At 51.9% G+C, this 12,042-nt stretch overlaps 1 protein-coding gene across 3 annotated transcripts in view; it reads left to right on the top strand.

Annotated features, from left to right (window-relative positions):
* Window positions 1-10,328, top strand: part of SCUBE2 (signal peptide, CUB domain and EGF like domain containing 2) — a 114,018-nt gene extending 103,690 nt beyond the window's left edge. For all 3 annotated transcript variants that reach the window (XM_075327046.1, XM_075327047.1, XM_075327045.1), the window contains 4 exons: window positions 2,756-2,953; window positions 5,883-6,035; window positions 6,158-6,237; window positions 8,640-10,328. In XM_075327046.1, the coding sequence (XP_075183161.1) occupies window positions 2,756-2,953; window positions 5,883-6,035; window positions 6,158-6,237; window positions 8,640-8,792 (584 nt within the window). In that variant the 3' untranslated portion in view covers window positions 8,793-10,328. The remainder of the gene's footprint in view (window positions 1-2,755; window positions 2,954-5,882; window positions 6,036-6,157; window positions 6,238-8,639) is intronic.
* The last annotated feature ends 1,714 nt before the right edge of the window (window positions 10,329-12,042 follow it).

The following is a 12,042-nucleotide window of genomic DNA, read 5'->3' as shown; positions in this document are numbered from 1 at the left end:
ATATTGGAGCGCAGTATATAGTGGAGCGCAGTATACAATGGAGCTCGGTATACAGTGGAGCGTAGTATATATTGGAGCGCAGTATATAGTGGAGCGCAGTATACAGTGGAGCTCGGTATACAGTGGAGCGTAGTATATATTGGAGCGCAGTATATAGTGGAGCGCAGTATACAGTGGAGCTCGGTATACAGTGGAGCGTAGTATATATTGGGGCGCAGTATGTAGTGGAGCACTATGCAGCTGTCCTTGGTGATACTTTGGATATATTAGGATCACTTTGCGGTCACCAACAAAATGGCTCTGCACTGTGATCCTAAATTTCCTTGTCCCTTATCCTTTTGGAAATCCCCAGATTGGGAGGGGGCGGTGACATCACACACAGGAGAGCAGACTCCGCCCACTTTTACTGCAGTTGTAATGTGAGCTAGTTCTACAGTGGCTCTACAGTAAGATGTCAGCAGCTGCTCCCCCTAGTGTTTAAAAGTAGAAAATATCAAACTTTTAAAATATTTTTTTTTATATTTTGCTCAATTAAAAACAAATAATACAGTAATATTTAAAGAAAACATTAATACTTTACATTTTTTCAGTTATTTAATTTTTTTTTTTTACGACATCTTCCCTTTTAAGGGAATGTAGGTAAATGCTTCCAAATACTCCACTTTGCTCCTAGCTGGTGCTCTATATACAGGGGCTGCAGAGGTCACAGCCCGTATACCACACGGGATCAGAGGTCACGGCCCGTATACCACACGGGATCAGAGGTCACGGCCCGTATACCACACGGGATCAGAGGTCACGGCCCGTATACCACACGGGATCAGAGGTCACGGCCCGTATACCACACGGGATCAGAGGTCACGGCCCGTATACCACACGGGATCAGAGGTCACGGCCCGTATACCACACGGGATCAGAGGTCACAGCCCGTATACCACAGGGGATCAGATGTCACAGCCCGTATACCACAGCGGATCAGAGGTTGCAGCCCGTATACCACAGCGGATCAGAGGTCACGGCCTGTATACCACTCAGAATCAGAGGTCGCAGCCCGTATACCACAGCGGATCAGAGGTCACAGCCCGTATACCACAGCGGATCAGAGGTCACAGCCCGTATACCACTCAGAATCAGAGGTCGCAGCCCGTATACCACAGCGGATCAGAGGTCACAGCCCGTATACCACTCAGAATCAGAGGTCGCAGCCCGTATACCACTCAGCATCAGAGGTCGCAGCCCGTATACCACTCGGAATCAGAGGTCGCAGCCCGTATACCACTCGGAATCAGAGGTCACAGCCCGTATACCACAGCGGATCAGAGGTCACAGCCCGTATACCACTCAGAATCAGAGGTCGCAGCCCGTATACCACTCGGAATCAGAGGTCGCAGCCCGTATACCACTCAGAATCAGAGGTCGCAGCCCGTATACCACTCGGAATCAGAGGTCGCAGCCCATATACCACTCGGAATCAGAGGTCGCAGCCCGCATACCACAGGGGATCAGAGGTCGCAGCCCGTATACCACTCAGAATCAGAGGTCGCAGCCCGTATACCACTCAGAATCAGAGGTCGCAGCCCGTATACTACTCAGAATCAGAGGTCGCAGCCCGTATACCACACGGGATCAGAGGTCGCAGCCCGTATACCACACATGTGTAGCCCCTGTACGCAGAGCCCCATCGAGGAGCAGAGAGCAGCGTTTTTCTGTCTGTGCAGAAGTTCCAGGACTCGTCCATTAGCAGAGCATTGTCAGGAGAACGTGTTCAGAGGACGCCGCCTCCATATAATGTGCTGCTTGTGACCTTTATGAGGCTGGAGGAGCAGATCACGCTCAATTATAATTTGACAGGTCACAGTCTTCCTGACTATTCACAGCTGAGGGTCTGTTACAGTTGTATCCAGTCTAAAAATTCACTGTAAGCAAAATATCATCAGCCAAGTACAGTCCTGTCCTGACTGTTACTGTATCAGTCTGGAGTCCTGGATTCAATTGTGCCAAACCCTCAGCTGTGAAAAGCTTCACAATAGTGAATAGAAAATTCTGATGCTGAAAACCTAAAAGCAAACGGAGACCATGAAAATAGTGAAACAGCACAAGGCGCGAATCATGGAGGCGTCTGAACCCAAAATTGTGCAAAAATTGTGACTTTTGGCATTTTATGTTAGTCCTAGTAAACCTGCCAAAGTGTACGAAGCTGGGCGGAGCGTGGGGCTGTATGGCGGAGCGTGGGGCTGTATGGCGGAGCGTGGGGCTGTATGGCGGAGCGTGGGGCTGTATGGCGGAGCGTGGTGCTGTATGGTGGAGCGTGGCGCTGTATGGCGGAGCGTGGGGCTGTATGGCGGAGCGTGGTGCTGTATGGCGGAGCGTGATACTGTATGGCGGAGCGTGGTGCTGTATGGCGGAGCGTGGCGCTGTATGGCAGAGCGTAGCGCTGTATGGCGGAGCGTGGCGCTGTATGGCGGAGCGTGGCGCTGTATGGCGGAGCGTGGCGCTGTATGGCGGAGCGTGGCGCTGTATGGTAAGTTGTAGCCGTTTTTATCACCCGGTGATCCCGCTTGGCTTTCAGGGCTCGGCACAGTAATGGCCGCCGGTGCGCAGTGCGTGGATTGTGGCGGCGTTGCGTTGTGTTTTCCTGGATATTTTTGTTCTTTATCCATTATCCAGTGTAAACAGGAACAGGACGAATCCTCACATTTCTCCTCATTTCATCAGCTGCTTTCTCCACTGTAAGATGTGGTCTCCTTCTTTCCAGACCGGCAGTGCGGGGGGGAGCTGGGGGACTACTCCGGGTACATCGAGTCTCCCAATTATCCCGGAAATTACCCCGCAAACACGGAGTGCACATGGAACATCTCCCCCCCCGCCAAGAGACGGATACTGATCGTAGTGCCCGAAATCTTCCTACCCATAGAGGACGAATGCGGAGACTACCTGGTGATGAGGAAAAGCCGTGAGTGTCCACCACTGAGTGCGTAATCTGAAGATCGGGGTACAGCGCCCCTGTATATAGTGATCAGGTTACAGCACCCCTGTATATAGTGATCAGGGTACCGCGCCCCTGTATATAGCGATCAGGTTACAGCACCCCCGTATATAGTGATCAGGTTACAGCACCCCTGTATATAGTGATCAGGTTACAGCGCCCCTGTATATAGTGATCAGGTTACAGCACCCCCGTATATAGTGATCAGGTTACAGCACCCCTGTATATAGTGATCAGGGTACCGCGCCCCTGTATATAGCGATCAGGTTACAGCACCCCTGTATATAGTGATCAGGTCACAGCGCCCCTGTATATAGTGATCAGGTTACAGCACTCCTGTATATAGTGATCAGGTTACAGCACCCTTGTATATAGTGATCAGGGTACCGCGCCCCTGTATATAGCGATCAGGTTACAGCACCCCCGTATATAGCGATCAGGTTACAGCACCCCTGTATATAGTGATCAGGTTACAGCGCCCCTGTATATAGTGATCAGATTACAGCGCCCCTGTATATAGTGATCAGATTACAGCGCCCCTGTATATAGTGATCAGGTCACAGCGCCCCTGTATATAGTGATCAGGTTACAGCGCCCCTGTATACAGTGATCAGGTTACAGCGCCCCTGTATATAGTGATCAGGTTACAGCGCCCCTGTATATAGTGATCAGATTACAGCGCCCCTGTATATAGTGATCAGGTCACAGCGCCCCTGTATATGGTGATCAGGTTACAGCGCCCCTGTATATGGTGATCAGATTACAGCACCCCTGTATATAGTGATCAGGTTACAGCGCCCCTGTATATAGTGATCAGGTCACAGCGCCCCTGTATATAGTGATCAGGTTACAGCGCCCCTGTATATAGTGATCAGATTACAGCGCCCCTGTATATAGTGATCAGGTTACAGCGCCCCTGTATATGGTGATCAGATTACAGCACCCCTGTATATAGTGATCAGGTTACAGCGCCCCTGTATATAGTGATCAGGTCACAGCGCCCCTGTATATAGTGATCAGGTTACAGCGCCCCTGTATATAGTGATCAGGTTACAGCGCCCCTGTATATAGTGATCAGGTTACAGCGCCCCTGTATATAGTGATCAGATTACAGCGCCCCTGTATATAGTGATCAGGTTACAGCGCCCCTGTATATAGTGATCAGGTTACAGCGCCCCTGTATATAGTGATCAGATTACAGCGCCCCTGTATATAGTGATCAGGTTACAGCGCCCCTGTATATAGTGATCAGGTCACAGCGCCCCTGTATATAGTGATCAGGTTACAGCGCCCCTGTATATAGTGATCAGGTTACAGCGCCCCTGTATATAGTGATCAGGTCACAGCGCCCCTGTATATAGTGATCAGGTTACAGCGCCCCCTGTATATAGTGATCAGGTCACAGCGCCCCTGTATATAGTGATCAGGTTACAGCACCCCCGTATATAGTGATCAGGTTACAGCGCCCCTGTATATAGTGATCAGGTTACAGCGCCCCTGTATATAGTGATCAGGTTACAGCACACCTGTATATAGTGATCAGGTTACAGCACCCCCGTATATAGTGATCAGGTTACAGCGCCCCCGTATATAGTGATCAGGTTACAGCGCCCCCGTATATAGTGATCAGGTTACAGCGCCCCTGTATATAGTGATCAGGTTACAGCGCCCCTGTATATAGTGATCAGGTTACAGCACCCCTGTATATAGTGATCAGGATACAGCGCCCCTGTATATAGTGATCAGGTTACAGCACCCCTGTATATAGTGATCAGGTTACAGCGCCCCTGTATATAGTGATCAGGTTACAGCGCCCCTGTATATAGTGATCAGGTTACAGCGCCCCTGTATATAGTGATCAGGTTACAGCGCCCCTGTATATAGTGATCAGGTTACAGCGCCCCTGTATATAGTGATCAGGTTACAGCGCCCCTGTATATAGTGATCAGGTTACAGCGCCCCTGTATATAGTGATCAGGTTACAGCGCCCCTGTATATGGTGATCAGGTTACAGCGCCCCTGTATATAGTGATCAGGTTACAGCGCCCCTGTATATAGTGATCAGGTTACAGTGCCCCTGTATATGGTGATCAGGTTACAGCGCCCCTGTATATAGTGATCAGGTTACAGCACTCCTGTATATAGTGATCAGGTTACAGCGCCCCTGTATATAGTGATCAGGTTACAGCACCCCTGTATATAGTGATCAGGTTACAGCGCCCCTGTATATAGTGATCAGGTTACAGTGCCCCTGTATATGGTGATCAGGTTACAGCGCCCCCGTATATAGTGATCAGGTTACAGCGCCCCTGTATATAGTGATCAGGTTACAGCGCCCCTGTATATGGTGATCAGGTTACAGCGCCCCTGTATATAGTGATCAGGTTACAGCGCCCCTGTATATAGTGATCAGGTTACAGCGCCCCTGTATATAGTGATCAGGTTACAGCGCCCCTGTATATAGTGATCAGGTTACAGCGCCCCCGTATATAGTGATCAGGTTACAGCACCCCCGTATATAGTGATCAGGTTACAGCGCCCCTGTATATAGTGATCAGGTTACAGCGCCCCTGTATATAGTGATCAGGTTACAGCGCCCCTGTATATAGTGATCAGGTTACAGCGCCCCTGTATATAGTGATCAGGTTACAGCGCCCCCGTATATAGTGATCAGGTTACAGCACCCCCGTATATAGTGATCAGGTTACAGCACCACTGTATATAGTGATCAGGTTACAGTGCCCCTGTATATGGTGATCAGGTTACAGCGCCCCTGTATATAGTGATCAGGTTACAGCACTCCTGTATATAGTGATCAGGTTACAGCGCCCCTGTATATAGTGATCAGGTTACAGATCTGTTACTTATAGAAATTCTGTCCCTTTATTTCTGAAAGCTTCGTCCAATTCGGTGACCACGTATGAGACCTGTCAGACCTACGAGCGTCCGATCGCCTTCACCTCACGGTCTAAGAAGCTCTGGATACAATTTCGGTCCAATGAGGGGAACAGCGCCAAAGGCTTCCAGGTGCCATATGTCACATACGACGGTAAGCCCCGATAATGGTGGGAATAAGCCCCTTCTCTCCACCGCCGGGGGCACTACAGTCCCCAGCACTGACGCCCCCCGCATATGACTCTTCTATCCCGGCTTCTTTGTCTTGTGTTACAGAAGATTATCAGGAGCTGATAGAAGATATCGTCAGAGACGGGAGGTTATACGCCTCCGAAAACCACCAGGAGATACTAAAGGTGAGGCTGCATTTACATCACAGGAGTGCGGCAATTATCGACTGAGCGACGTGCAGAGCGGCCGACCACCTGCTCGTTACCACAGGACAATCGTTAAGATGATCGTTCTGTGCTCCTAGAACATCGTGGTTCCTAGCGACGCTCGTTTCTGATATCCACCAGGGTAATTGTGCCCCAAGTCTGCCGCTGACCCCACAACATGTCTGCACACGGTCTATAGCTATGGCTCCCCTGTGGGGGGACGTCAGGAAATCCTGTGGGGGGACGTTGGGAAATCTTGTGGGGGATGTTGGGCATCCTGTGGGAGGACGTGGGTCCCTGCAGCTTCCATGCATTATCACACGGTTGGCTGGTCGGATTTTGGCGAGTGCTGTGCAATTCTTTTCCTCCATGGGGGGCTGCGGGGGGCAGGACACTTTCTGCCCTTTATTGTGCGCTTCTCCTCCCATAGGGGGCTGCGGGGGGCAGGACACTTGCTGCCCTTTATTGTGTACTTCTCCTGCATAGGGGGCTGCGGGGGGCAGGACACTTTCTGCCCTTTATTGTGTACTTCTCCTCCCATGGGGGGCTGCGGGGGGCAGGACACTTGCTGCCCTTTATTGTGTACTTCTCCTCCCATGGGGGGCTGCGGGGGGCAGGACACTTGCTGCCCTTTATTGTGTGCTTCTCCTCCCATAGGGGGCTGCGGGAGGCAGGACACTTCCTGCCCATTATGGTGTACTTCTCCTCCATGGGGGGCTGCGGGGAGCAGGACACTTGCTGCCCTTTATTGTGTGCTTCTCCTCCCATGAGGGGCTGCGGGGGCAGGACACTTCCTGCCCATTATGGTGTGCTTCTCCTCCCATGAGGGGCTGCGGGGGGCAGGACACTTGCTGCCCTTTATTGTGTGCTTCTCCTCCCATAGGGGGCTGCAGGGGGCAGGACACTTGCTGCCCTTTATTGTGTGCTTCTCCTCCCATAGGAGGCTGCGGGGGGCAGGACACTTCCTGCCCATTATGGTGTACTTCTCCTCCATGGGGGGCTGCGGGAGGCAGGACACTTCCTGCCCATTATGGTGTGCTTCTCCTCCCATGGGGGGCTGCGGGGGGCAGGACACTTGCTGCCCTTTATTGTGTGCTTCTCCTCCCATGGGGGGCTGCGGGGGGCAGGATACTTGCTGCCCATTATGGTGTGCTTCTCCTCCCATGGGGGGCTGCGGGGGGCAGGACACTTGCTGCCCATTATGGTGTGCTTCTCCCATGGGGGGCTGCGGGGGCAGGACACTTCCTGCCCATTATGGTGTGCTTCTCCTCCCATGAGGGGCTGCGGGGGGCAGGACACTTCCTGCCCATTATGGTATGCTTCTCCTCCCATGAGGGGCTGCGGGGGCAGGACACTTCCTGCCCATTATGGTGTGCTTCTCCTCCCATGGGGGGCTGCGGGGGGCAGGACACTTGCTGCCCTTTATTGTGTGCTTCTCCTCCCATGGGGGGCTGCGGGGGGCAGGATACTTGCTGCCCATTATGGTGTGCTTCTCCTCCCATGGGGGGTGCGGGGGCAGGACACTTCCTGCTCATTAGGGTGTGCTTCTCCTCCCATGAGGGTCTGCGGGGGGCAGGACACTTCCTGCCCATTATGGTGTGCTTCTCCTCCCATGGGGGGTGCGGGGGGCAGGACACTTCCTGCCCATTATGGTGTGCTTCTCCTCCCATGGGGGGCTGCGGGGGGCAGGACACTTCCTGCCCATTATGGTGTGCTTCTCCTCCCATGGGGGGCTGCGGGGGGCAGGACACTTCCTGCTCATTATGTTGTGCTTCTCCTCCCATGAGGGGCTGCGGGGGGCAGGACACTTGCTGCCCTTTATTGTGTGCTTCTCCTCCCATGGGAGGCTGCAGGGGGCAGGACACTTGCTGCCCTTTATTGTGTTCTTCTCCTCCCATGGGGGGCTGCGGGGGGCAGGACACTTGCTGCCCTTTATTGTGTGCGTCTCCTCCCATGGGGGGCTGCGGGGGGCAGGACACTTGCTGCCCTTTATTGTGTGCTTCTCCTCCCATGGGGGGCTGCGGGAGGCAGGACACTTGCTGCCCTTTATTGTGTGCTTCTCCTCCCATAGGGGGCTGCGGGGGGCAGGACACTTGCTGCCCTTTATTGTCTGCTTCTCCTCCCATGGGGGGCAGGACACTTGCTGCCCTTTATTGTGTGCTTCTCCCATGGGGGGCTGCGGGGGGCAGGACACTTGCTGCCCTTTATTGTGTGCTTCTCCTCCCATGGGGGGCTGTGGGGGGCAGGACACTTGCTGCCCCTTATTCTGCAGACTTTGAGCCGATGGTCAGTGGGATCTTCTGCACACTCTTCGCCCTGTTATATCTGTGGCCCCCCGCGGTCCCGGTCTGATCCGATTCTTCTGCCTTTGTGTCTTGCAGGATAAGAAGCTGATTAAGGCGCTGTTTGACGTCCTCGCGCATCCTCAGAACTACTTTAAATACACGGCTCAGGAATCCAGAGAAATGTTTCCAAAATCCTTCATCCGGCTCCTGCGCGCCAAAGTCTCCAGATTCCTGCGGCCGTACAAATAGCGCGGAGGCTTTGTATCGGGGTCCGGTGATATCTCCTGCACCCTTATACTGTGCACGACGCCCGCACCCCTCAGAGGGAAGCGGCTTTACATAGACCATTTGGGGGTCATAATCTTCTGGCCTCTTGCCGGGGGTCCGCCATTCAGCTGACATTTATTAAAGGTGAAATTTAATAAATTCGACCTAAACCAGGACAAGCTTTCAGAAGATCTTTTGATGATCATGGATCTCCGAGATGGCTGGACTCGGACTTTCCTTGTATTTTATGAGAACAAACAACAAGTTTCCCACCCAAAAGACTCGAATCCATGATGTTTGGGCACTTGGGGTCAGGCTGAGGCTGTAAGGTAGAAGTAATAGTGACGGTCTGAACAGTAGCAAACGGGAAACTGCAAAAGACAGATTACATTAAATCCAGGAGAAAAAGAACAAACCTGCAATGACCCGACTTCACCGGCTCGCTGACAGCTGACTGACGCTGAGCTGAAAGCCATCCTGGTCCATGTCCTCACCCTCACCGATGGACCAGGTCCTGGATCTACAACTGAGATCTTGGACACAATTTTTCGGCCTCTGATCCAGCTGGACATGGTAGAAATAAATTGTGCTATGGACAATAAGAGGGCGACCGATGTGTGACCCGATTATTCCGGAGGTCACAGTGCTGGACACTGGGATGGACTCCACGTATTGGCGGGGGGGGCTGCTGAGGAGAGGGGTCTTGGAGAGTGGTTCTGCAGAGCGTTGCGGATCCTGCAGAGAACGCGCCCTTTCCTGTACCTGCCTGTAAATATTGTACAGAGTCTTTACACACTATGAATATACGACGTATGCTCTTTACAAGAGTCCGGACGGCCGTAGTGACAGCTTATCGGGATATTAAGAGAATATTTTTTTAGTTTTGTGAATTAATAAAAGCGCTTATTCACCGTATCGTGCCTGGATCTGCTCCTGGGAAAGCTGGGTGGCCATGATCCAGGCAGTGCCCCGTATGGGGGGTATTTCCGAAACGGCTGGGGGCACTGCAGCCTTTCCACGGCCCCCGGCACCATGCAAGGAAGCGTCTGCCTCCCCGAAATGATTCTCCTTTCTCATACAGGGATCCATGGACCCGAGATATTACAGGAGCAGCGGCTTCCACTGCAATGTGCTGCTTATAGTCACTGTAATAAAAAAAAACAAAAAGAGAAAAATCCAATTACACTTTAACTCGTCTTCAGCGCAAATCTCCAAGGAAACTAAAATAACACATCAGAACGAAACGTGCAAGGTCACCGGAGAGAAAAGAGCCGCGGCGTCATCATCTGCTATCACCGCAGACCTGCAGCAGATCATCCACCCATCTCCAGGTGACAATGGAGCTGCCACGTGCTGCAACGAGACGCCGCAACCTCAGCTTCTATCCTCCCGCACTATCAGCACCTCAAGACACATGGATGAGGGGCAATATCACACATTGCTGATTCTCCACAACAAAAAAATACTTTGTGCTATTGACCGAACTTCCACTGATTGCAAAATCAATCTATATGTTGTAAGAAACAAGAAAACAAATGAAAAAAAAAATAAAAAATTGCACTCAATAAGCTAAAATATTTTCACTGCCTCAGGCCACCACTAGGGGGAGCTCCCTGTATACAGAGATACATGAGAATATCCTGTCTGCAGCCACCACTAGGGGGAGCTCCCTGTATACAGAGATACATGATAATATCCTGTCTGCAGTCGCCACTAGAGGGAGCTCCCTGTATACAGAGATACATGATAAGATCCTGTCTGCAGCCACCACCAGGGGGAGCTCCCTGTATACAGAGATACAGGATTAGATCCTGTCTGCAGTCACCACTAGGGGGAGCTCCCTGTATACAGAGATACATGATAAGATCCTGTCTGCAGCCACCACTAGGGGGAGCTCCCTGTATACAGAGATACATGATAAGATCCTGTCTGCAGCCACTACTAGAGGGAGCTCCCTGTATACAGAGATACATGATAAGATCCTGTCTGCAGCCACCACTAGGGGGAGCTCCCTGTATACAGAGATACATGATAAGATCCTGTCTGCAGCCACCACTAGAGGGAGCTCCCTGTATACAGAGACACATGATAAGATCCTGTCTGCAGCCACCACTAGAGGGAGCTCCCTGTATACAGAGATACATGATAAGATCCTGTCTGCAGCCACCACTAGAGGGAGCTCCCTGTATACAGAGATACATGATAAGATCCTGTCTGCAGCCACCACTAGAGGGAGCTCCCTGTATACAGAGATACATGATAAGATCCTGTCTGCAGCCACCACTAGGGGGAGCTCCCTGTATACAGAGATACATGATAAGATCCTGTCTGCAGCCACCACTAGAGGGAGCTCCCTGTATACAGACATACATGATAAGATCCTGTCTGCAGCCACCACTAGGGGGACCTCCCTGTATACAGAGATACATGATAAGATCCTGTCTGCAGCCACCACTAGGGGGAGCTCCCTGTATACAGAGATACATGATAAGATCCTGTCTGCAGTCACCACTAGGGGGAGCTCCCTGTATACAGAGATACATGATAAGATCCTGTCTGCAGCCACCACTAGGGGGAGCTCCCTGTATACAGAGATACATGATAAGATCCTGTCTGCAGCCACCACTAGGGGGAGCTCCCTGTATACAGAGATACATGATAAGATCCTGTCTGCAGTCACCACTAGGGGGAGCTCCCTGTATACAGAGATACATGATAAGGGCCTGTCTGCAGCCACCACTAGGGGGAGCTCCCTGTATACAGAGATACATGATAAGATCCTGTCTGCAGCCACCACTAGGGGGAGCTCCCTGTATACAGAGATACATGATAAGATCCTGTCTGCAGCCACCACTAGGGGGAGATCCCTGTATACAGAGATACATGATAAGAGCCTGTCTGCAGCCACCACTAGGGGGAGCTCCCTGTATACAGAGATACATGATAAGATCCTGTCTGCAGCCACCACTAGGGGGAGCTCCCTGTATACAGAGATACATGATAAGATCCTGTCTGCAGCCACCACTAGGGGGAGCTTCCTGTATACAGAGATACATGATAAGAGCCTGTCTGCAGCCACCACTAGGGGGAGCTCCCTGTATACAGAGATACATGATAAGATCCAGTCTGCAGTCACCAATAGGGGGAGCTCCCTGTATACAGAGATACATGATAAGATTCTGTCTGCAGCCACCACTAGGGGGAGCTCCCTGTATACAGAGATACATGATAA

This window comes from Anomaloglossus baeobatrachus, chromosome 10 (genome assembly GCF_048569485.1).
Source record: "Anomaloglossus baeobatrachus isolate aAnoBae1 chromosome 10, aAnoBae1.hap1, whole genome shotgun sequence".
Taxonomy (NCBI): Eukaryota; Metazoa; Chordata; class Amphibia; order Anura; family Aromobatidae; genus Anomaloglossus; species Anomaloglossus baeobatrachus.
The sequence above is the reverse complement of the archived record's forward strand: the minus strand, read 5'-3'. Positions and strand labels throughout refer to the sequence as shown.